Consider the following 24,052-nt stretch of genomic DNA (forward strand, 5'->3'; position numbering starts at 1 on the left):
ATCATATGCTTTTTTGCATCTCTTGCAATTTGTCAACTTGTTCTGGAGAGCCTTCATTCACAATCTCTCGTCTTAAACCAGGATAGAGATCCCAATCACCAGGAGTTGATGGCTGTGCAGAGGGTGTTGGAGCTTGGCTGTTGGATTTATGGCTATGGTATGTATAGCAGGTAGGGCTGTTCTTCTTGAAACGATATAAACCAGGATGTGTCAGGTCATCTTCTGTCATTGGATGCTCCATGATGGAAGTCTCTTCCTTGGGACGCTCGATAATGGATGTAGTATTATTGTTCATGTTGTGATAATAGAGTGTGTGATGTTTATTCAAAAGGTACTTTAGAAAATAGGCACTATTTATATACGCTGGAAAGCCACATCAAACGGACATTTCGGTAGACATTTTTTGCATGAATTTATTCCTTTGACTCATGTGAGAAGCAAATAATCACCCCATAACAGCTACTACTACGCCATACTATAGAAACAATGAAAATTCGAACCAATGATTTAATGCTCAATATCCTCCCAATTGCGGCCTTTGACTTGAGCGAGTTCTTGCTCAGACAATACACTGCCACTGGTAAAGTAGCCGGATGCAATCTTGGCATCAATCTCGACACTATAGACAAGAGAATATATATATATATATATATGTGAATATCATGTACGATATCCTATAGAAGTGTGTCTTTCTTACCGAGAATCAGCTGGTATGAGTTCTTCAGGAATAGGCACCCGTTCGAGGATGGGAATACCGGATCCAACAATGGCGTCATGTTTCTATGAAACAAAAATATGAGATAATTTTACTCACGCTATACGTTTACCCTGTCCTGATTTGCTCTGTACATACCATATTTGACATGGACTGGATGTGTAACATGGAAGGGGGTTTTTTTTTTTTTAGTTGGTGCTGATCAACTGTATATGCACAATGACTTACCATCATACGGTCAATCTTTTGAATACCCAGCCAATGCAATACATCAGGCATCAATGCTTGGAATCGCATGTCCTTTACACCTGCAATACATTCTGTGCGCAAAAAGTAGTTACTTGCAGTATCGCCACCTGCTTGTCTCTTACGAGCATTGTACACCAAATATTTGGTCACTTCACCCAAGGCTCTGCCTTCTTTTCTGACTGTACATGAAAAAGTGAATAGAAAGTTCTATCGACATCATGCTGTAGAATACGTTACAGTAAACAATGACTCCAACGCCGCCTTGTTGTGCTTGCTTGGCACACTCTTCAATACCGTAAATCAGGTAAGGTCTACAGGTACAGATGTCACTACCTGTGTACTATACGTTAGTGCATTTACAATCTATGGAGACAGCAAAATGCAATATTACCAAATACGTCGGATCCGTTACATTCATCATGCACACGAAGAGTCAACTTTTTCGAGGGATCTACATAGTTGATTGCATTGATTAAAAAAAGGCCGATATTTAATATTTCAATATGGACCTTACCAGAGATATATTCAGGGTTGCCAAAGATATAAACACTGATGCCACCAATAGGAGGTAAAAAGACCTTTAAATCGGGTCGAGTAATCAACTCGGGATACATTCCTCCAGTGTCCTCGCTATGTATGAAAAGCTGTTTAGTTACGCACAATGGATTTGAACATACAGAACTTACAAGAGGGCACGACGAAGCAATGATTCCTCTATACCAAATCGCTTAGCTACACCAGGGAGATACCAAACAGGTTCCACAGCAGCTTTGGAGACAGCCAAATCGCCACGCGTATTGACAACCACCTTGCCATCGACTTCCAGTGTGCCATTCTTGACACTCATTTCCATTTCAGCCATTGTCATATGAGCGCGCGTAATAGCAATCGTGGGTCTGTAAATGATAGTATCACTATGAGTTTTTCTGTTTTGAGCAGTGAAATTCATGCGTACCTGACATCCAAGCCATTTTCGTATTCAGATTTGAAAATGGAAGGTGCTTCATGACCAAAGGGATCAATAGAGACAATCTTTTCAGGGTCAAACCAAGAAGGATGAGGGCCAATTTGATACGTGGGTTCCGTCAAGTCAAAATTGGGACGATGGTTGGAAGGCAAATCGCCAATAGCTACAGCTAATGCACGATAAATACAGTACGAACCACCATAGGCACCAATAGCATTTCTGTGTACACAGATTGGTAAATTATCCCACCCTTTCTATTTCATAACGTACCTCTTTTTGATACTCTCAGCATGACGCGATGCCACAATAGGGCCTCTTACTTTAGGGTCTTGAGCACCCCAATTCAATGATAAGGGCTTGATACCGTGTTGGCCAGGATAAGCTAATATTTAAAGTTTAATGATTATCCATGATAAGATCATGTCGATGCAACTTACTAGTGAGAATGACACGACTAGGATACATGGACGATGAAGGGCTAGTAGCAGACTTGGAAGCAGCTTCTCCTACGACGGCTTTATCATCTGTGATGGCAGTGATGGAAGTAGATGGCGACAATGGATCGCCAGAAGCACCAGACGCAGTGTCCTTGGGAGAAGCTGCGGTAGACAGCTTTTCAAACTGTTCAGCCAGCCTCAATTGGTCTGCTCTCAATGTTTCCATTGTAGACAGCATCTTTTGGAGTATTACTTCATCGTTTGAAATGGTCATTTTGTTAAAAAAAAAAAGTAATGAAATGAAGAAGAAGAAGAAAAAGAAAGAAAAAAGGGACCCCTTTTAAAAGCATGATACTGGACAACAACATGTACGCACGACGACAACAACAACATCATAGACATCATGGGATACGATAGTTTGATACATGATATCTTGGGTTACGTCCCCCCCCTTCTTCTCTTTCTCTCTCTCTCTCTCTCTCTGGTCTCTCGTGTTTGGTATGCGTTTTGGTTGTTTGTTGTGCATGAAACGTAACCTCATGTGATGGCCACCTTTTTTTTTTAAAAACGATAAATTTGGTTTGTTTTTCTCTTTTCTTTGCTTTTTCACCTTCTTTCTCTTGATTATTTCAATTCATATCATGACCAATACAAGCACATTGCACATAAGCCAACATCCCATTGTTGCTACCAAACTGTCTCAATTGAGAGACGTCAAGCAGAACTCCAAGGTTGTACGTGAATTGACGCAGGACCTGTCTGTTTTACTAGGCTATGAGGCATCCAGTGGTTTGTCATTGAGTGATGGAGAATCCAATGTAAGTATACTGGGAAATTATACCCTCTATATCCATGGCATGCGTTTTGCTTATCAATGCGATATATATATATAGACTGCTAGTGCATTTGGTAGTTATCAGTCGGTACAGATAAAAGATAAGGTTGGTTTGGTTCCTGTTCTCAGATCAGGTCTTGGTTTCGTAAATGGTATTACAAAAACTTATGCTGGACAATTGTGGGAGTTGTATGTGATTAACCGCGTGTGCGCATAGGTTTCTTAAACCTGTTTCCGGAAGCGCCTGTCTATCATTTGGGTATTTATCGTGAAAAAGTATCGCATCAGCCTGTAGAGTATTACAACAAGCTGCCTGCTGTGCCCAATGTCGAAACATGCTTTGTACTGGATCCTGTAATTGCAACTGGTAACACTGCTGTCGCAACAATCAACATCTTGAAGGAATGGGGGCTGTCTGATACTCAAATCAAGTTTGTCGCCATTGTTGGTGTAAGTTGTCTCTGTATCAAATGGAATGTGGCTATAACTCATACAATATATAGTCTGAGCAAGGCATCGAGCAACTCCAACGAGAGCACCCCGATGTCCACATTTATCTCGCTGCTATGGATCAATCCCTTGATTCTAACGGGTAAGCATCCACTCTATTCATCGTCATACTACACACATGCAAATATAACTGATGCATCTCTACTACTACTAGCTACATCACTCCTGGCATTGGCGATTCTGGTGATAGACTTTGGAACACTATTTAAAATCGAAAAATGCGTGCTTTGAATAATAAACACCTTTCTTTTTCTCTCACAACATGCCTCGTACATTATCTATCTTTCACAACCCACGTTGCAGCAAATCTCGCAACGCACTAGCTTATCTTGAAGAAAACAAAGATAAATACGATTATCAAGTGCAAACTATCCTGTATCAAAAGGAGGCCATGACGCGAGACCAATTAATTCAGTTGGTAGAGTATCTAGGCTTGAATAAAGACAACGATGATAGCGCATGGAAGATCTTGCTCAGACCAGAAGCTCAACAGCTCGTTTCCTCTTGGGATGAAACACTGGATCTCTTGGTCGAGGAACCCAAGTACCTTGAACGCCCCTTTGTCGTTGATTTTGAGCATAAAAAGGCTGCTTTAGGCAGACCCAACCTCACTGATGTGGAGGCACTTGTCCGTGACTAAAATAGTACTGGAGAGGATTGTCCTGTTTTGCCCCATACTTTATTGAAGCACAGCCCTTCTTGATCAATTGGTAAAAGCTGTCAACCAACCCTTGCCAATAAAAAAAAATAATAATTTTCCAACATTTATCCCCTTTTTCAACTTTTTTGACATTTATACAAGATGAATCGCTCAAGCTATTTATTCACTAGCATTCGCACATACGCAACAAAGAGCAAGACGACAAATTTAAAATGGAAGCCCAGTGTACCCGTTCAACAGACCAGCCTCCCTGACGGCACCGTCTTCATTGCTCGTCAACCTGTGGTTGAGCCAAGTGTTCAATCTGTTGTTGCACCTCTCATTCACAAACCCACCACATTCAAGAAGCTATCAGAAGCAGAGATCAAAGAATTGCGTCAATTAAGAGAATCAGACCCCAGTACATGGACTCGCTCAAAGTTGGCAAAGAAGTTTGGATGTTCGGAATTGTTTGTTGGCATGGCTGCACCCAGCCCTGTCGCTTCTACCAACGCTGAGGCTGCTGCTGCTGCTGCTACTGCCAAACATGGCTATAGACGTAGACTGATCACTCAAGAAAGACAAAAGAGAAGGGCCCTTTGGTAAAGAGACAGAAAGCAACTCAAACATGCACATTTAGATCCCTGCGAATATGTATCAGACCCAATAAAGACTATGGAATTGTAATATATTATTCAGTCGTAGAGAGAAAGATAGGCTTGATGGAGTCGGCTGCGTGGGCATGTACGGCAGATATAGATCTATGTGGGTGGGTATTGAGCTTATGGAATGCTATGGGTAAAGGAATTTCATTCAAGTGAGAAACAATGGCCTTGATCATCGCAAAATCAAATTACAGAGAGCAGTACTAAAAGTAAGGGCTTTTGTGATGATTTGCATTACATCGTTTGAGTATCATTGCCCGTGCTTCTGGAAACTATTTGTGCATTCTTTGATGGTTCAATCATGAGTGGATAGCTCTGGCGAGCAAATTCAACCGTTCACCCTACTATTCTCTACCAAAATTTCACTTTTTTTTTTTTTTTTTTTTTTTTAGCTTTAAAAATTGTTTACAACCTCTCTGTAACTGTGAATTTAGCTTTTCCAGGATGCTCCGCGACTGTATCCATGGTAACAACTCCTATAAAGACGACCAGCATACCTGTATCGCTACCAAATACTCAAAGGTATGCAAAACAGCGAAATTTGGCGGCACTTGAGCCGTGATTTTTCGCGCTAGAAGCTGTATTAGACCACCAGAATAGCACCAAACAATTGCTTTCACCAAGCCCTTACTTACCAACACCTTTGCTCAACTTTTTTGCGATCGCCAAAATTCGACCGAAACCCATGAGGGATACCTCATGCTTTTTGACGAAAATCAAACGATCGCATTTTTGACAGCAAAAACGAAGACTTTTTCTATGGTGTATACTAGATCAAAATGTTTCTCTTGATCCAACGCAACCCCCAAAAACTTTATTTTTGAGATCTTCGTATGTGAAATCTCTACATTTTCACCAAAAACCTCATTTCATATTTTTATAAATTTCTCGATAAGCTTATTCATAACACCTCGTTTAGTTTGCACCATTAGATGCGCCGTAAAAAGTACTTTTAGGAAGCTTAAGGGAGTATGGGATGTTGATCGCAGTTTGTATAGTCGAATCCTGCAAAATAGATTAATTGAATCGATTTTGATTAGAATATGGCCAATCTGGAGTAGAAGATGAAGCGGAGTTATAACTGGTGGTTGGCTACCAAACGCATTGATGCCTCTCTCATGAGCACAATGGCTGCTCTTAAACGTCCATACAAAGAGCATTAGGGACCAACAAGTGCTAGATATTGTATAGAACACTTTATTTGGATATCTTGATTCGTCGTCCAAATTTGGAGGTTTTTCCTGTCATTTATGAGCTGTAAAATTTCAGTTTGAAATGTCAAAACAAAATTAATGAAAGCATTCCCATGTACCGACTCACAAAGGAATGACTGCACTAATGTCACTGAACTAAAGTCTGTTTAATTTGTATAGAAGCTTGCGGTCTAATTTCCGTATACATATTTCACGCATCGCACTGTCAGGGTCCTTTTTCATTTCGAGTGAAAAAAGGGTGCCAGTTCAAGATTGGCAATTACCATTTTTGGAGAGAAGCCTTACTTTTGAATACCATGCTCACTGTTTCTATATACAGAACGTGTTTCTTCCTTGCTATTACATACACAGAATATCATGCACATTGGTAAAATCCAGTCTACATGTTGCGATTGATTTCAACATGGACGCACAGGTGTATTCCATCATCTGTAATGGTTTGCCATCTTCGTGACTTGGAATAAGTGTAGCTTTTTTCCATCAATTATAATAAGAGCGTCTTTGCTTCTCTTCTTTCTTGCTCCTCTTTCTTTCACTCCAACATGTCAAAAGACGACGACGACTCAGCAAGTGATTATTCTGATATTCAGTCTTGTCACTCGGATGAAGAAGAAGATCTCGAAGACTACAAAAAGGGAGGATACCATCCTGTCTCGATAGGCGATCGTTATGACGATGGGCGCTACCTTGTCTTGAGGAAGCTCGGCTGGGGCCACTTTTCGACCGTTTGGCTTGCACTGGATACAATGTATGGCTAGATTTGGGATAACAAAGTTACAGCCGTGTACTCACAAAGTTGCTCTTCATCAGGACAGATTCTCATGTTGCACTCAAGATTGTAAAATCTGCAAATCGATACACTGATAGTGCATTAGAAGAAATCAAATTACTCGAATGCGTAAAGAAGACGAATCCCGAGGCAAAGGGCTATCGGCATGTGGCTCAATTGTTGGATCATTTTTGGCATCAGGGACCCAATGGAAAGCACGCCTGTATGACATTCGAGGTGTTGGGAGAAAGTTTACTGTCCTTGATGAAACGATACAATTACAAAGGTATCCCTCAACATATCGTGAAACGGATTGCAAAGCAAGTTTTGGAAGGTTTGGACTATTTGCATCGAGAATGTGGTATTGTTCATACGGATTTAAAACCGGAAAACGTGCTGGTTTGGATTCCAAACATTGAGGATTATTTGAAGAAGGATACAGCCGAGATTTTAAAAGAGATCCAACAAAAGGAGGCCATGACGCTCACAGCATCACCTACACAAGTACAACCACAACAGCAACTACAACCAAATCAACCATGGCTAGACCCATCAGAATCAACTGGACTGAGCAAGTCTCAGAAAAAACGACTCAAAAAGAAGAAGAAAATGAAGAGCTTGCAAGAGGCCAGAGAGGAAGCTCTAGACAAAGGGTAATATAGTACGAGTAATATGGATCGTGCGGAACGCTTTATTTACTGTATTGAAATACTAGGGACATGGGGGATTTACAAGATAAGTTGGGGAATCTCAGGATTTCGACTAGCTGGAAAACGCCAACAGAAGAAGTCAAGGTGATACCATCCTCAATTTTAGACATCACATCAATTGAAGTGGATAAAGAGGGCATGAAAGTGTTTGACGACATTGTAGTAAAGATTGCAGATCTCGGCAATGCGTGCTGGATGGACGGCGAATACACACATGTCATTCAGACTCGACAATACCGTAGTCCAGAGGTGATTGTGGGATGCAAATGGACAAACGAGGCTGACATGTGGAGCACAGCATGTATGATTTTTGAACTGCTCACAGGCGAATTCCTATTTGATCCAAGAGCTGGGTCCAAGTACAATAAGGACGATGGTGAGATCATATTGGGTGGCTGAATGGGAGAAAGACCCTCTTAATTAACCTATAAATAGATCACCTTGCTCAAATATTAGAATTAATGCGAACCGTTCCAAAGGTGTTGATATCTGGTGGTGAATTTTCGCGCGAGTTCTTTGACCGTACCGGCAAATTAAAGCACATCAAAAAGCTTCGCTACCGTAGACTGAGGGATGTGCTCCATGATACTTTCTTAGTGCCACCAGAAGATGCTGATGCTGCTAGTGTATTCTTACTACCAATGCTTGAAATGGACATGGCCAAAAGAGCACCTGCTAGTCAAATGCTTGAAAGCCCTTGGTTACAAGAAACCGCATAATAGGCAACGACACAAGAGAACGTCATTTTATATACACTAGCCAAGAAACATGGGCACCACATTACATAACAAGCCTGTTGGTGATAATAATAATATCTTGTTTTGTTTGATATGAAGCTTATAATAGACAAACTCCGTTTTCTTTTTTGTGAATAAATAGAGAGCATTCGTATATACTTTTCCAGCGCCTTTCCCTCTCTCTCTCTCTCTCTCTCTCTCATTTGCAAAATATTAAAATGGAGTTGAACCCTCAACAATTGCATTATTTCAAGCGTCAACTCATATCTCAGCAGCTCGAAAACGAAGTCGATGGCATCCCAAGATCAAAGGAGTTGTCATCTCTGGTGAAGCCCAACGCACAGACAGCCAGTGAGTACCCATTCCTGCAGTATTTGACCAAAAACTTTGTGCTTGAATTTCCGTTGCTAAGAGACGGAAATGAAAAGGGATTTTTCGAGAAACTGCAGACGTTTTTGGATGAATACAGCAAACTCAAGATGGATACTTATGTGCCCAAGAACGCAAGAGACTCTCAAAGACGCGTATTATGGTACAAGATTCAAAAGTTGTTGATTGTCTCTCTCTGTGCCAGCATCAAAACTGTGCAAGGCAAGGAAGAAAGCATCAACCTATTGTCCGGCGGCGAACCTCAATCTAACGACGAGGACGAGAAATTGGTATCAAGACTCAACATGACCAGTCTGGAAAGCGAAGAGAACTGTTTGGAGTGGTTGGGCTGTAACGGTCTCAAGTTGAACGTGGTTACTGCGAGAGATATCAGCGAGAAGCGTACCATTCGCGAGCACTTGCATACTGAGTTTGTCATTGAAACAAACTTAGTTGTTGCTGACGGCGAAGATGTCCCACCTGTATACGTTGCTAGACGTCATGGCCAGTTCCGCCAACTTCGCGATGATCTCAAAGCAGCTTTTCCCACTCTCGAATTGCCTAGTGTTCCCTCCAAGGCACATGATGCCAACAACAAGTCCCATCATCTCCACCGTGAAAAGGACCGCATCATGTTGAGATCCTATTTGCGTCGTCTCTCGGCTGAAACGGAGGTGGCAAACAGTGACATTTTTAGGGATTTTCTCATGAACGACTCTTTCCAATTGTCTGCCGAAGAACAAAAGGATGCCGCCGAACGCTTCAAGATGGATGAAAACCGAATCAATGAAGAGAGACGTTTCCGCGCTGAAGTAGACAAGAAGATTGTGGAATTGGACGGCCTATTGGATATGCTCAAGAAGCAAATCATGAAACCAAATGGTTTGCTAGAGGTGTTTGAGGTCATCAAGAAGACTGAAACCATTGACAAATTGCCTGCTGAATTACGTAAAGCCATTGAATGGGGTCGAATCAAGTAAGTTGTGCATGTGTAAAGGTCTGTGTGTTGATTCGTTGTGTAACTCGTGCTGGAACTATGATAGTTTTGCCTTTGTCCTGCACACCCAATTTGTTACCTCGGATAGATCGGTCGAGAACGTTGCCAACTTAAAACGCACCCACTCTCTGATGCCTTATCGTACCATTGCTCAGATCCTCAAGCTCTCAAACCCCTTCTCCATGGTAAAGGGCGTTTTGGACTTGTTTTTGGCTCAACCATTTGGCGGTAAGAGTCTTTTCCAAAGGTAAGTTACTATTAGGAAAGGAATGATCATTTGCGCAGTTGGTCTCATGCGATACGGATAGAATCATGCTGACCAACATGAATGTGCAATCAAAGGAGCTCGCCAAGGATATCGAGGAGCTCCAACTCAAGATCAATGATCCTCCTCTTTGCCAAAAGATTGCCAACGCCGTTCAAACCGAACTGCCTGAAGGTGTCAAACTGGGCAAGCACATTCCCATCACTGAGACTCTGGAACTATTAAAGAATCCCAATATTGAGCCTGTATTGACCCCTCAACAGATTATCAAGGTAGCATTTGCCAACCAACCCGGCAAACTTGAAGCCCGTGAGTTGGTTGAAAACCTCTACAGGCTCTGGATTCTTTATGCTAGAAAGCAAGAGCAAGAAGTGTTGATGACACTTGTCTTCCAAGGCGTTACTGGAGAAATCATCAAGGATCTCTTTGCCATCTTTTACGAACCTTTGGCTCAAGTTTACAAGGCTGCCAACATTGGCGAAACCATCGGCCATGTTGCCAACTTTATCAACGACCTTATTGAAGTCATTGACAAGATGGACGTTGAAGATGTCACCAATACAGCCCAACCTTTCATTGATTTAGTCCAGCGCCACGAAGAGGAGTTCTATCAGTTTGTTCACAACGTGCATGCTCAAGATCAATCCAAATTGTTCGACAATCTGTTGGGCTACGTGGATAAGCTCTTTAGCTTCATTTCCAACGGCATTCCCACCAAGATTGACCTGGATCAAATTGTCGCACAAGCTGGCATCCCACCTGCTGAATACCCCGCATTGAAGAATGAAATCGATCAATTATGCGTCTACCATCGCAACCGCAAGGAGAGACATTTGGAGCGCAAACGTCAAAAGCTCATGTCGACCAGCGATGTAGCAGACTCTGAGGAGATGTTTAACTTTTTGCCTGAAAACAGGGAAGTCATTAGCGTCTTTAATGACATGGCAGAGATTGAATACGACAGCGACGAAGAAGTGCAATCCAGTGTCAGTGGCAGTAGCAGCAGTTTAGTAGCTCACGAAATGACACTTCGCCCTCCTACACTTCAAATTATTCCCAAGATTGCTCCTACATTCGTTGCCCATGTTCAACAGATCATGAACAACTAAAAATAAAATAATTTATTCATGTGTTTAAAAGAGTGGATAGAATATATTGTTCATAGAATGAGAATGCGTATATGAGTGCCTGATAAGAGCTGGTTTACCATGGGGTATCGGGCTTATCAGTTATACCTGATAGCAATAAGCTTTTCAGATGCTTCCAGCGATCATAGCAGAGCCGAGCTGAATGTCTTCCCTCAAACTTGATCTCCAAATCTGCCCAGCCTCCTCCATGCAGATGGTATAATACATGATTCAGTAGTATCATGTCGTCTTCGTGAGACCACACTTCATAGCCTCGAACATCTTGATCTGTTTTCGAAGGTGGCGGTAGTCTGACTGGCATAGAGGGTGATGAAGAGGCGAAAGACATAGGAGATGTCATTGTTTGAGGCGTTGTAGGTGATGGCAATTGTCGAATCTGTTGAGTTGATTCTGATATTCGCATTTGATCCAGTGCATAACTGATCATGTCTTTTGTGGAAATTCCATTTCTGAAGGCATGTTGTGCGTGGCTCTTTTTCTTCTTTTTTGATGATCTGTTGCTCTGTATTGAGTTGTTAATGTGCTGCTGTGGTTGCTGTGGCTCATGATAGCGCTCTTCTATACCAATCATCTGAATGTCTTTCTTTGCTGTGGGTGCTGCTTCTTCTTGCTCATTATCGGAATCTATTAATTCACCATTCTCGTCATACTCAACTATCAACTTTTGGCGCACTACAAGATTGTACTCGATGAGCAATCTTTAATTTCATCCTTCAATCTAGAGAATCACCTTTATTTGGTATCTTTTTGGGGATGCATGGTGTGCCAGTCTTCTTGTAATTCAAGATGATGTTGCGAACAGCGGTTCTCGAAAGTCCTGCTATGCGAGCAACATGCTTTTCAGTCGCCCCTGCTTGATAGGCTCCGACTATCAGCCAACGCTTTGCTTCTGCTGTGTCTCTTACAGTTCGTTTACTGGTTTTTGTCATGAATTCGTTGGTAGGAAAGAAGAGTTGTGAATGGAAAGAAGAGAAGATGAAATAAACAGAGGGCGCCTATTGCTCTGGTGATAATATCCAAATAAAGGAGACGCCAGATGTAATTGGCCCCTCTTTTGTGGTGACTTCATACCCTAATTGATCTTGTATCTATGAAATCAAGGTTCTGGAAGCATTCCTCAAGGCTTGGACAAGTCAATTGGATGCATATCCAAAGGCTAATTGTACAGACTGTTTGCATAGATGCTCAGTAGACCAAGTTTTGAAACATCAGCTGCAATGAATGATCTACTCGAGTAGCATTTAGATCATGGAAAGAGGCTTTCAAGATGAGCAATGCCCTTGGTTCCTACTCACTCTACGTTAAGAATCGCAACAGTATCAGATAATGTATATTATTCTACTCTAATCTATATGCTACCGGATGAAAGCCCCATTAAGGGTATGTTAAGGAACATTTCTAAACATCAGGGCAATCTATTGTTCCTGAATCAATCAATAAATATAACCGCATTGATTTCACTATGAAGTTTATTGAAACCTCTCATTAAAAATTGGGCCTAAACGTAGTGTGTGTATTTTGACTAATTTCTACATACTGTATCTCGAAATGTTTATTCTTGAACGGTTTCTGTAACACTTGATCCACTCGAGAAAATTTAAGACTTTCTATCATTTCAGGCATGCTTTCTACTTACCAGGTCTTTTGTCCATTTAGTAAGGCATGTTGTAGCTTTCTGAAATGTTTTGTTTTGTCTTGTCTCCAGGAAAGATACAAGCGATAAAGGGAACCATGATACATGGTTTTGCATTTCCATGCATCTGACCTGTATATAGCAAGTTTATCGTGACATAAATACAAAACTACTTGAAGATTTGTAGTGGAAATTATTGATCTAGGCATTTATCACTTATTATAAAGCATCAAGCATAGAAAAAGATGCTTGAAATCTGTTAAATGTACTTTGAATCTTTTAATGTTCCACTGAAATTGCATAAATCATCAATTTAATAGGCGCTAGAGTAGTTGATTTGAATTTGGTCTCCATCCTCATCTTAAAGGAGCACATGTTATCTACTTCAGATAGGTGTCCTACAGCCTGGTAATAATTTAGAAATTGCTGAATGAAGCGCTGTTGGCTGCTTGAAACATCAGTGATTTGGCCCGCATTTAAAGCTCTTCTTGATACTTGCCACTATGACCTCAAACTTTCTGCAAAACCAAACATTCAATGTTGCCGAATAGCAGAGTTTTTCAAAGGATTTAATACCGTTAAGTTTGCTCTGAGGGTTGTCTCAAAATTAGTACTATCTAATGCGCTGAATGTATTGACATCAAAAGATGCCATGAAATTTCACCTGGGCTACCTTATATAATCATCTCATTCTATTTCAGCCGTACATTTCAAGACAAGGAGATATTCCATCAGTTATTTCAAAGGTACAAACTCATTTCAAAGACAAAATATTAGCCAGAGTTTCCAAGATGCTTCATTTAAATGCTTCAAAAGCACTAGATGCAGGTTTTATCAGTTGAAACCAAAAATTTCAGATAATAACACTGGCTGATATTGAGCAAGGGTAGAGAAGAGCCTCTAGTACATATCAGAGCCTTCCCAATACCTCAACTCTTGATTTATCTAGAAATTTGCCAAGAATTCCATCATTCTAGAGCTCCAAGTAACCAAGCATGTCTAAGCCGGTTCCATCCTGTCAGATCTCGAACTGTAGGTCCTATTTAAACTATGTTAAGCTTCTCGCTCTCCTTTTTTCGAGTATCTATACGGTTTATCATGGCTCTGGGCCATATTTTAGCACACCAGGATGAACCCTTTGTTACACATTACCGTTGTTTGATCCAAATAGAGTTGATATAATGGAATCAAAATAGGAGGATTGGGCTCAGTTCCGGTCACAAACACACTGAAAACTAACCTCTCCCTTTCTGTATACACATCTGCTCAGTATTCGCATCTTCCTTATTGGGCTTTTCTCATTTTATTGTTAATCAAGTCTCGTTCTCTTTGAATAAACAGATGTCTGAAGAAAAGAGTAGAAAACCTGCCAGTAAATATGATTTTGATAGGTGAATATCACATAATGGAAGCTGATTACATCTATAGATACCGCATTCAAGCAACAGCGTCTTAAGGCTTGGCAACCATTATTAACACCTAAAACTGTACTGCCTACACTGTTTGTAGCAGGTATTATTTTTGCTCCACTTGGTGGTTTGTTCTTGTATGAAAGCGATACTGTAATATGCACAACACATTTGACCTTGGATACAATATGCTTATTTTCATGTATTTTGTTTGTAGGTAAATGAGGTTATCATTGATTATACCCACTGTATGAATGCAAACTCAACCCCCACCTCTTTGGATTCAAGCTTATATTCATACAAATACACTGCTGAAGGAACTGGACGTAAGATTTGATCTAATAGAAGAGTAATACTGAAATCTAAAATATGTCTGTTAGCAATGTATGCACCAACCTATCGATTTGTACCCAATACTGTAGCTGGAGAAGCAGGCGTTTGTGCTATTCGTTTTTCAGTTCCTATTGAGCTTAAGGCGCCTATTTTTCTCTACTATCGACTCACCAACTTTTACCAGAATCATCGTAAATACGTTAAAAGCCTTAGCTACAATCAACTTCATGGCGATGTGATTACACCCGCAGATGCAGCCAGCTCCTGCTCACCTGTTGCTACTGAGCCCGGTACTGATAAAATCTACTATCCATGTGGGTTGATTGCAAACTCTATGTTTAATGGTAGGTGCTTGATATCAAAAGGAGTGGTATTGGGTTATTGAAGTTGTGTGCTAGATACGTTTAGTGTTTCATTTGTGAATCCTCCTGGAAGCGCTCCCAGTTTAACAATGGACTTTAGTGAAAAGGATATTGCATGGCCAGCAGACAAGAAGAGACTTGCAAGCACTTCAATGGATCCTTCACAGCTTGTCCCTCCACCCAACTGGCAGAAAAGATATCCTAATGGGTATACAGCAGACAACATCTTCCACCCACAAGATGACGAGCATTTCCAAGTGTGGATGAGAACTAGTTGGTACCCCACATTCAGAAAGCTGTATTCGGCTATGAGAGAAGGAACTCTTCAAGCAGGAACGTATGAAGTTAACGTGACATTGAGTACGTACGAATTCTGCGCTATTATCATTGCTTTTGATTGACTTTTACTTTATGTAGACTATGACATAACTGCTTATGGAGGCACCAAGTCCATTGTGCTTACTAGTACCTCATTTTTGGGCGATAGAAACCCTTTTATGGGTTTGGCTTGGATTGTGATGGGCTGTGTTTGCACCTTTTTAGGCGTCGTATTCTTGGGCTGGCACTTTTTCAAGCCAAGGTAATAATTACATCTGACATGACATGTGTGGGTTGTTAATTTTTGGTGTATTTTTGTAGAAAACTTGGTGATCACGATCGCCTTTCTTGGCAGCAAACCTCTGGGTCTGGTCCATAACTACTATTCTCCTCTCCAAAACGTAATAGCCCTCTTTATACATGTAACTTGCTCATTTCTTAAATTAATTATTAAATCATATAAAAATGCATATAAAAACTGGGTGAATACGTTAAGCAGATGGATTTAGGGTAACTTCCAGTCTACGCGCTAAACAATAATGCATTTAATACTTGCAAAGGTCTCGCAAAGATTCATTAGGGCCTAAAATGCCCAACATGGCAACATATAACACTCGATTTTGTGTTATGTCTTTTTCTGATCCAGTATAAATGCCAAAAATCAGTGGGGTATACTTTATTGAAATATTTACATTGAGACTCGTCTTCCATTTTCTCTTATTTTGACAGATGATCTTCGCTTTGCGAGTTTTTTGGATGGGAGATGTTCCAGTTTCGTTGAGGTCGACGATGAACTGGAAGACACTGATGATGAGGATGAGGATGAACCAAAATAATCGATACCAAATAGATCCTTAATGAATCCATTTACTACAGCTCTTGTGAGATCATAGTGTTTAACGTTCATTTCAGTAAAGCTATCGCCTAAAGGACCTTGATCTCTACTATGCATAACCACGATATCTTGCTGATGGCGGAGGTACTGTGTCAAGTAGCACAATGCATTGCTTGTAACTATCTTGTCGTAATGAATATTCAGGAAGCCGCAATTTTTAACCATGTCTTCGTATACAGAAGTACGCAAAAATTTAGTAAAACTAGATTCTAGCATGATGTATGCAGAAGTTTGTGCTTCAGCAAAGATGGAGGGGCAAATTTGGTCATTTTCAGCGTTCATTTGATCCACGATTTGACGCTTGACTCTGTCATCTAGATTGATCTCCAAGTGCGAATCATTCAATATGTAGGTGTCATAAATGCGTCGAGCCATCTCTTTGTATTTCCTTGAGGATTTCTTCTTGTAATTTTCAAATTGCTCCACTTCCAGAAAGAAAAACTACTCTTAAATATTAGAAAAAAAGGGCGAGCATCTAATATTGTATAGTACATCTTACCAAGTTCTCAGAGCTAAATTCGCCTAGCAAATGATACAAAAAGTAGCAAAGAGGCACTTTTGATTCAAGCATAGCCTTAAGGCCCTCTTTGTTGATTTCACTGACACAGACATCAACAGGCGTTGGTTCACCAAAAAAGTATTCCAACTTGCGGCTTGATCTGTCCACTTTGACTTTGTACATTGCATGAACATCGAGCGCATTTGCTACTTGTGCAGCACTTAATTGCTCATTGAATGAGGGTAGTGATAACAAGCTAATGGTAGTGCCCATGCTAGTTCGCCTGGAAGGTGGTTTCTCATCCACAGCGGATGAGCGTCTTGACTTGCTAATTGATTTTCTCGTCCTTGTTGACAGGTAGATGTCATTTGAGCCGCTTGTTGTGGAACCGGCACTTCCTTGACTCGTATGAGAGGTCCTACGCTTTCTTGTCATTGATAAATATTAAAATTAAGAGATGAAAAGAAAGGTCAAGTAAGTTGAAGATATAAAAATTTTAATCTAGAATCAGTTTAATATATTAGAAACCTTACCACTGAAAATTTTTACTGCTTATCAAAAATAGATTTATCTGAAACAAACTCCAATAGTTGATCAAAGGAATCGTGATCATATTTTTGATTCTATATCTATATAGATAATGGTAGAAATCGGATTGGATGCGTCATAGTTAGACAAAAAGGGAATTTCAGTCTAAGCGTATTCAAATCCTATATACTGTAGATGCCATTCGATTCCCGTGATATCTGTGAATTCTTGGATGCATTACATATGCAGACGATCTGTAACTATGAATCTGGCTCTTCTCTAATGCTTCATGTCTGTATATATGGCAACAGTTTGTATGCAGGAGGACAGCATACTGGTATTGCCCCTTTGTAGTCGAGAGTATGCCTAATACAGCAAAATCTGAGTGCATTTAAGCTACGTTTTCTTGCGTTCATGGCCGTTTTAGATGGTCAGAATAGCACCAAATAGTTGCTCTCGTCTGGTAGTTACTTTCTGACACCTTTGTTCAACTTTTTGGGGATCAAAAAAACATGGCCAAACATCGACCAAAAAGCATAAGGTACTTTTTTTTTTTTTAATTGTTTTTATTGATTGCTCCATGTAAGTAGGTCCCTAGGGCACTACCAAGAGGCGTGCGCAATTGATATGATATTCAATTATATTTAGGATAAAGCGATAGATGACAGGAACAGATGATAGATGACAGGAACAGATGATAGATGACAATTGTGATTAGAGAATAACAATTGCTTGTGAATTTCAGTTTGGGCATGTAGTTGAAGGAGCTCGTTCTTGATCTGCTGGACCACATCGATCCATATAAATGGAGTCGAGTGAAAGATCATACGAACTTGAGCTCGCCAAATGTTGCCAAGTGTTACCAGTACGACCATGTGAGCAGTGGTGTATGATTTGGAGACATACTTGATGTTTTCAAAGTCAAGCGAGGAACAGGCTTGGATAATATCACCAATCGAAACGGTTGGCCACAAAAATTCAAAGATGATAGCTTTCCAGATGGATGCCTTACTGGAACAGAGGAAAAGCAAGTGTACAGCATTTTCTTCGTTACCACAGATTGGGCAGAGAGGTGATTCAGCTATCTCAAAGTAGTGTAGCAGGCGTTTGGTCGGGATGGTGTGGGTGAGGAAGCGATAGATGACATTACGGTGGACAAGGTTCAGGGACAGAGACCAGAAGAAATTCCAGTTGGACCTGGCGATGCTGAAGATATGAGCCTCGATGCATGCTGTGCGGAATGTTCTGGTTGTACCAATAGCCATCACAGCCATTCTTGGTGCTTTGAAGGTATGAGTCATACTTGATGCAATGCTCTCATACTAATCAATACACTGTACAGCCGTCTCTCATGATCAAACTCGAATTTCAAATGAGCGTGCTCAACATGGCTTACAGAAATATCGTCCTCAGCACATTCTTATTACCTTGCGCAGTATCAGCAATTGTTAGTGGCTGGTTATGTGATCGATTTGGTACAAAAATTGTTGGACTTACCTCCATGATTATCTCGATCCCTGCTTTCATCTGGATTGGCGTTCCTAATCAGAACATCCAGAGTGTCGTTTCAGCTCTTGTTGTTGGCGGCATTACGTTATCAGGCATGTCTGTATCCACAGTTTATAGCACGATCAAAACCATGCAAAAGATCTTATCACAGCAGCAATTTGAAAAGACCAAGCAGCAGCAACAGCAATACCAACAACAGCACATGCCAGCCATCTTCGCCACCATCTATCTCATGTCAGGGGTTGGTTTGTTTTTGGGCTACTTTCTATCCAAGCTGAATGATATCATTGGATTTTTTTGGTTATGTTTTGTCTTTTCTATGCTACTAGTTACATGTGTGCCTTTCATGGCTTACTTTCCCAAGGGTAAATTGTTTCGAAATAGCGGCAGCCAGACAGGGTTCAATGCAAGTACAAGCAAGAAATCCATCGTCAATAATACAAGACCAGAGAGTTTTGCAGAATCCATCTTCTCTGATGATGAAACTACGTTGGGATCATCCTTGAAATTAGACAGCAATGTTACTTTAGAATCTAAATCCATTATTGTTATCCCTTAAACTCATATCATGCTAACATTATTATTTAATAAATCATTGACATAAAAAGATACTCTTGACAGGCCAATTGTAACCATGGCAACCACTTAGTCAAAATTATTATTTGAATATCTAATCGAATCTGAAGCAAGCAAGACCTTGTATTCTCGGATTATATACGATATATGCTATCTGAATAGCGGCTGTAAAATATCACTATTCAGGGCAACTTGGATAGACAGAATTTAATACAAAATCTAGGATTTTATTGTAATGGCATGGATATGGATTATACGAAAGGGTAGAATGAGACTAAATAAATATGTTTATAGTAATGCCATTGCTTATGTGTGCAATTTGGAATATGGTAAGAATGAAAAAAAGGGGTAGAATGTCCATGTATTGCAAGACAGTATAAAGCTGCGTCAGTCATCTTTTATGGATGTCAGTAAAGATCAAGCACGGTTTCTTTGATAGAGAATACTGACATGTTACAGAAATTGGCACTGGTAATGCAAGGGTGTAGATGGCCGCCATGTATTGAAAGGTTGCTCCAGAGTCTTGTAGGCGATACCGAACACAGATCAAAGTGCCTCTTATCCATCAGTGAAAAAAAATAGTTGGCTGTATACTGTGCGTATTCTGAAAGTTGTTGTTTTGCGGAAAAGAAGAAAAGGGAAAAGCAGTAGTAAGAGAATGATGAACCCTGAGATTGGCAGACATTAGATGTAATCAAGGTAATCAACATACTTGTGGTCTGCCGCTCTACAAGGCTCATCATCAGCCTCAAACAGGTACGTAACCACGTCTTTGTGGAAACGTACCCGCCGAGAACCCCTCTCGTTGCCAGCAGACTCTTCCTCCACAGGAACTGTATCATCGAAAGAGTTGCTTTCATCCCCCACTGAAGGTAATTCGGATAAAGAAGAAGAAGGTGGAGGCGGATTGGAAGAGGAGGGAGATGCAACTAGAGGAGTAAGATGAGAGGAGATAGATGGCTCCCCTTGAAGGACAAGAGTAGTATCCTGTCTCTTCAAAGGTCGCTCATCCAACTCATCATCTGCCGACTTTCTCTTTCTACTGCTGCGGATGCTAGTGGTAGAGGAGGGAGTAGAGACCTAGGCATGAATGTTCATATGTCAGTACGAAATATTGCTTCGCGGTAGTTGTCTTGTGTCATGGTACTTACACTGTATTCGTAGCCAGAGCGTAATAACATTTTAATAGTAATTATTCAAACGAGAACAAAAGGTAAAGAGGGAGAATTTACAGCATGAATGCACCTTTATACCTTCAATTGCCTTCAAAAAATAGTGTTTTAGTTTCTTTTTTGATAGCAATACGCGTCAATAAAGCATGACAGAATGAGATGCCACTTTCCCCCATGTATTCTACAGTTAATTTGAGACATCACCAAAAGTAAAGCAACTTTCAATTATCATTTCCCGTAGAGTTAGAAGCAAATGTAGTGTTAGCCTCTTTCCCTTCAATTTTGCAACAACACTTTTCATAACAAAAACTTTTACAGGTTCCTATACCTGTGTAACAAAAGTCATCACAAGATCACGGAGGAGTTTTGTCTTACCGTTTTGAGCTTAATCTATATCCTGAACAGCAATGTCCATAAAAGACGGGATCAAAAAATTATTATCGAGCAAAATATCGTATAAAGTATCAAATACCCTGATAGTGTGAACCTTTTGACCTTTCACTGGCATGTGAAAGCCACTCATAGCTGTTGATTTGACTCTCTTACAATGCACTTCGTCTGTAGCAATACAAAAAATTCATTTAAGGGCCCACAGCATACTAGCAGCAGACCTTACTACTCGAAAGTAAGTAAAATACAGCTTGATTTGGATGCATTTGAGGTGTGATTTCTCAGGTCAGAAGCCGTTTTAGGTCCCTAGAATTGCACCAAACGATCACTCTCATCTAGCACTTACTTACTGACACATTTGCTCAACTTTTTTTTGGGATCGCCAAGAAACTATGATAGGGTGGCCAAAGTTATTTTTGGTCTTGCAACCAATTGGTCGAAAAAAACGCCCAAAACCTTAAATAATGCCCACCTCAAGAGTTGGGCATTCTGCATAATTTTCTTCATTTTTTGAAAAAACAGTTACAAGTCTAGTGTAATAAGAGTGCAATGATTCTGTAAAAAAAATAATATATATATCTACTAGGGAGGGGCGGATTGGTGTTACTATTTGTATGTCTTTAAACTTGGGCAATATTTATTAGAAAACATGAAAAATATTTTTGGGCGAGTAATATTAGGATCAAGTGATGGATTCATTGTGATAAAAGTACTGTATATAATGAGTAGTAATGACAGATATTTTCATTACCGTTCAATGCTTGTCAAAAAAAAAGACTATCTATATATATATGTGTGTGTGTGTTATACTAATGTTTCAATCATGCGGATTGAAACGTATGTAATGTAGATCATTACATCTAGCTGTTTCTTCTGCCACTGATTGCTCCTTCAATTTCTCCTCTCATCTCTTGATATACTCACGCTTCTTTCAAATTATAAATGTAATCAAAACAAGTTGTAGATTGATATAAAGGAAAGGATATGAGACCACATTGACAGCAGCAGATCAAGGATGGCCAATGTTGCAGGGCATTCGATTGGTGCTGTTTTTTAACCAGAAAACGCCCAAAAACAACTTTGGCCGCCCTATGAGGTACTTTTTTTTTTTATTGATTGCTCCGTGTAAGTAGGTCCCTAGGGCACTACCAAGAGGCGTGCGCAATTGATATGATATTCAATTGTATTTAGGATAAAGCGATAGATGACAGGAACAGATGATAGATGACAATTGTGATTAGAGAATTACAATTGCTTGTGAATTTCAGTTTGGGCATGTAGTTGAAGGAGCTCGTTCTTGATCTGCTGGACCACATCGATCCATATAAATGGAGTCGAGTGAAAGATCATACGAACTTGAGCTCTCCAAATGTTGCCAAGTGTTACCAGTACGATTATGTGAGCAGTGATGTATGATTTGGAGACATACTTGATGTTTTCAAAGTCAAGCGAGGAACAGGCTTGGATAATATCACCAATCGAAACGGTTGGCCACAAAAATTCAAAGATGATAGCTTTCCAGATGGATGCCTTACTGGAACAGAGGAAAAGCAAGTGTAAGCATAAGGTACCTCTCATGGTTTTCATCAAAAATCATGGCTTTCTCCGCTAAAGATCACAACCTAGTAGATAAAGGCAGAGTCTCCACTTATGGTGGCTCTACGCTGGATTCTAGCCATAATCCAAGCAACAATATGTTTACATATGCTTCCTTCTTCAAAGATATTTACAACCAAAAGCGCACTCCATTTGAAGTTGCTCCCTCCATTGTTGATAATGGATCATCCCCAGGCAAGGCTCTCGACTTCACTTCCACCTTTGTTGAAGCGACCGACGACTTCTCGTTCATCATCGACTGCTCACAATTCATTGGCATGGTGTTCAAGGAGAAGACACTACCCAGCTGCCTTCGTGCACAATATCCCAAAGGTCTTGGTATTAGACATCGTATGGTTGGCAAGAACCATAAAGTCATTGAAATGAACTTTTCCACTGAACAGGATTGTATGGAGGCCTTGGGGAAGGAGTTCGTCCTCCATGGTAAAACTATTCAGGTCAGCAAGGCTTTGGACAAGAATGCCAACGTTGTTAGAGTTACTGTCTCGGCTATCAGTTACAAGCCTGTAGAGTTTCTTAAACCTTTGTTAATCCAGACATTTGAACAATATGGTGATATTCTCAATGTCGGTCTCTGTCACTCCAGGGATGGTAATTGGTTCACTGGTAGAGGTTTTGTTACACTTAATATGGATAGATCCAAGCAATATGAAGCTGAGGTGGCACCTCAGATCCCGTTTGAAGATTTTCCGGAGAAAATCCGTTTGGTTTGGACCAATATGTAACCTATCTGTAAGGATTGTCATAATGATGAACATGTCAAGGCCGACTGTCCTCGAGCAAAGAAGAAGGTCTGTCATAAATGCGGTAATCTCGAGCATCTCATTGCCCAGTATCCCCGAGCTCATTGGAATCGAAAGAAGGACCAACCTACTCAGGAACGTCGTCGCAATTCCGTTACTAAGGAGAGTAACCCTCCATCAAAGCCTACAGGAAGAGAGGTCAACCTCTTAGAATTGATGAATGTCAAGCAACCCAAATATCTTGCCAAGAAGAAGAATACGGATGTTGCCGAAGACGCTATGGAAACCGACGATGAATCCACCATTCCTGAACAAGAGACTCAGGAACCAGCTGACCCACTCCATCAGGAGGCAGTAGCATCAGTTGATCCAGTTGAATCTGTCGAGCCACAGACTGTAGCATCACCTTCAGTTGCACCAACCACTGTCTTTGATTCAACCTTAACTGTGGAATCTCATCAGGATGACAACCTTGATGACAAGGAACCAGCTCCTCCAGATGCACAGGAGACCGTTCACTTCACCAGCGAGGAATCAGAATATGAAGGAGGTGATACATCTGAAAGCTCTGTAGAATACACCAATTATGGGAACAGATACAATCTTAGTAAGGGTAAGAAGAAGAGTTCTAATGCTGTAGGTGACACAGCACAGGAGGCCTCTCAGAAGCGTTCTATTAGGGAACTGGCATCTACTCCGCCGGGATCTGATCAAGAGGGATCTGCCAAAAAGGCTTTCAAACAACAAGAGGACAGCCATATGGATGAGGCCGAGCAAGGCAACTCCTCCATAATCAAAGCACTATAACTTTAATGAGTGAGTCAAACCAAAATAAGAATAT

The 24,052-nt window shown here is 40.6% G+C and overlaps 14 protein-coding genes across 14 annotated transcripts; 8 read left to right on the forward strand and 6 right to left on the reverse strand.

The window, feature by feature from the left end:
- Position 1: 1 nt before the first annotated feature.
- SYM1_2 (Protein required for ethanol metabolism) lies at positions 2-295 on the reverse strand (the record flags this gene model as incomplete). Its single annotated transcript, XM_064827123.1, has 1 exon — positions 2-295. One exon carries the CDS (start codon positions 293-295, stop codon positions 2-4), a length of 294 nt encoding a protein of 97 aa, XP_064676180.1.
- A 212-nt stretch (positions 296-507) lies between these two features.
- Positions 508-2,642, reverse strand: PIM1 (ATP-dependent Lon protease pim1; the record flags this gene model as incomplete). Its single annotated transcript, XM_064827124.1, has 11 exons — positions 508-619; positions 698-780; positions 854-868; positions 944-1,143; positions 1,202-1,297; positions 1,356-1,415; positions 1,479-1,594; positions 1,651-1,860; positions 1,920-2,150; positions 2,202-2,313; positions 2,369-2,642. The coding sequence occupies 11 exons, from the start codon at positions 2,640-2,642 to the stop codon at positions 508-510; spliced, it is 1,509 nt and encodes a 502-aa protein (XP_064676181.1).
- Positions 2,643-3,009: 367 nt separating this feature from the next.
- ATC70_007868 (uncharacterized protein) lies at positions 3,010-3,922 on the forward strand (the record flags this gene model as incomplete). Its single annotated transcript, XM_064827125.1, has 5 exons — positions 3,010-3,186; positions 3,262-3,355; positions 3,421-3,653; positions 3,707-3,795; positions 3,868-3,922. 5 exons carry the CDS (start codon positions 3,010-3,012, stop codon positions 3,920-3,922), a joined length of 648 nt encoding a protein of 215 aa, XP_064676182.1.
- A 53-nt stretch (positions 3,923-3,975) lies between these two features.
- APN2 (Class II abasic (AP) endonuclease) lies at positions 3,976-4,353 on the forward strand (the record flags this gene model as incomplete). Its single annotated transcript, XM_064827126.1, has 1 exon — positions 3,976-4,353. One exon carries the CDS (start codon positions 3,976-3,978, stop codon positions 4,351-4,353), a length of 378 nt encoding a protein of 125 aa, XP_064676183.1.
- Positions 4,354-4,515: 162 nt separating this feature from the next.
- ATC70_007870 (uncharacterized protein) lies at positions 4,516-4,959 on the forward strand (the record flags this gene model as incomplete). Its single annotated transcript, XM_064827127.1, has 1 exon — positions 4,516-4,959. The coding sequence occupies one exon, from the start codon at positions 4,516-4,518 to the stop codon at positions 4,957-4,959; it is 444 nt and encodes a 147-aa protein (XP_064676184.1).
- A 1,815-nt stretch (positions 4,960-6,774) lies between these two features.
- ATC70_007871 (uncharacterized protein) lies at positions 6,775-8,430 on the forward strand (the record flags this gene model as incomplete). The annotated part of the gene is made up of 4 exons (XM_064827128.1): positions 6,775-6,980; positions 7,043-7,654; positions 7,717-8,087; positions 8,147-8,430. The coding sequence occupies 4 exons, from the start codon at positions 6,775-6,777 to the stop codon at positions 8,428-8,430; spliced, it is 1,473 nt and encodes a 490-aa protein (XP_064676185.1).
- A 236-nt stretch (positions 8,431-8,666) lies between these two features.
- ATC70_007872 (uncharacterized protein) lies at positions 8,667-11,188 on the forward strand (the record flags this gene model as incomplete). The annotated part of the gene is made up of 3 exons (XM_064827129.1): positions 8,667-9,793; positions 9,861-10,061; positions 10,123-11,188. The coding sequence occupies 3 exons, from the start codon at positions 8,667-8,669 to the stop codon at positions 11,186-11,188; spliced, it is 2,394 nt and encodes a 797-aa protein (XP_064676186.1).
- A 94-nt stretch (positions 11,189-11,282) lies between these two features.
- On the reverse strand, positions 11,283-12,156 carry ATC70_007873 (uncharacterized protein; the record flags this gene model as incomplete). Its single annotated transcript, XM_064827130.1, has 2 exons — positions 11,283-11,899; positions 11,958-12,156. 2 exons carry the CDS (start codon positions 12,154-12,156, stop codon positions 11,283-11,285), a joined length of 816 nt encoding a protein of 271 aa, XP_064676187.1.
- Positions 12,157-14,201: 2,045 nt separating this feature from the next.
- ATC70_007874 (uncharacterized protein) lies at positions 14,202-15,661 on the forward strand (the record flags this gene model as incomplete). The annotated part of the gene is made up of 7 exons (XM_064827131.1): positions 14,202-14,232; positions 14,289-14,422; positions 14,487-14,595; positions 14,650-14,946; positions 15,001-15,324; positions 15,382-15,544; positions 15,604-15,661. The coding sequence occupies 7 exons, from the start codon at positions 14,202-14,204 to the stop codon at positions 15,659-15,661; spliced, it is 1,116 nt and encodes a 371-aa protein (XP_064676188.1).
- A 309-nt stretch (positions 15,662-15,970) lies between these two features.
- On the reverse strand, positions 15,971-17,111 carry ATC70_007875 (uncharacterized protein; the record flags this gene model as incomplete). Its single annotated transcript, XM_064827132.1, has 2 exons — positions 15,971-16,618; positions 16,677-17,111. 2 exons carry the CDS (start codon positions 17,109-17,111, stop codon positions 15,971-15,973), a joined length of 1,083 nt encoding a protein of 360 aa, XP_064676189.1.
- A 737-nt stretch (positions 17,112-17,848) lies between these two features.
- ATC70_007876 (uncharacterized protein) lies at positions 17,849-18,505 on the reverse strand (the record flags this gene model as incomplete). The annotated part of the gene is made up of 1 exon (XM_064827133.1): positions 17,849-18,505. One exon carries the CDS (start codon positions 18,503-18,505, stop codon positions 17,849-17,851), a length of 657 nt encoding a protein of 218 aa, XP_064676190.1.
- An 86-nt stretch (positions 18,506-18,591) lies between these two features.
- On the forward strand, positions 18,592-19,272 carry ATC70_007877 (uncharacterized protein; the record flags this gene model as incomplete). Its single annotated transcript, XM_064827134.1, has 1 exon — positions 18,592-19,272. The coding sequence occupies one exon, from the start codon at positions 18,592-18,594 to the stop codon at positions 19,270-19,272; it is 681 nt and encodes a 226-aa protein (XP_064676191.1).
- Positions 19,273-19,973: 701 nt separating this feature from the next.
- On the reverse strand, positions 19,974-20,470 carry ATC70_007878 (uncharacterized protein; the record flags this gene model as incomplete). The annotated part of the gene is made up of 2 exons (XM_064827135.1): positions 19,974-20,369; positions 20,441-20,470. The coding sequence occupies 2 exons, from the start codon at positions 20,468-20,470 to the stop codon at positions 19,974-19,976; spliced, it is 426 nt and encodes a 141-aa protein (XP_064676192.1).
- Positions 20,471-22,446: 1,976 nt separating this feature from the next.
- On the forward strand, positions 22,447-24,018 carry ATC70_007879 (L-serine ammonia-lyase; the record flags this gene model as incomplete). The annotated part of the gene is made up of 2 exons (XM_064827136.1): positions 22,447-23,175; positions 23,233-24,018. 2 exons carry the CDS (start codon positions 22,447-22,449, stop codon positions 24,016-24,018), a joined length of 1,515 nt encoding a protein of 504 aa, XP_064676193.1.
- Positions 24,019-24,052: the final 34 nt, after the last annotated feature.

This window comes from Mucor velutinosus (genome assembly GCF_035048745.1).
Source record: "Mucor velutinosus strain NIH1002 chromosome Unknown tig00001553, whole genome shotgun sequence".
NCBI classification, from domain to species: domain Eukaryota; kingdom Fungi; phylum Mucoromycota; class Mucoromycetes; order Mucorales; family Mucoraceae; genus Mucor; species Mucor velutinosus.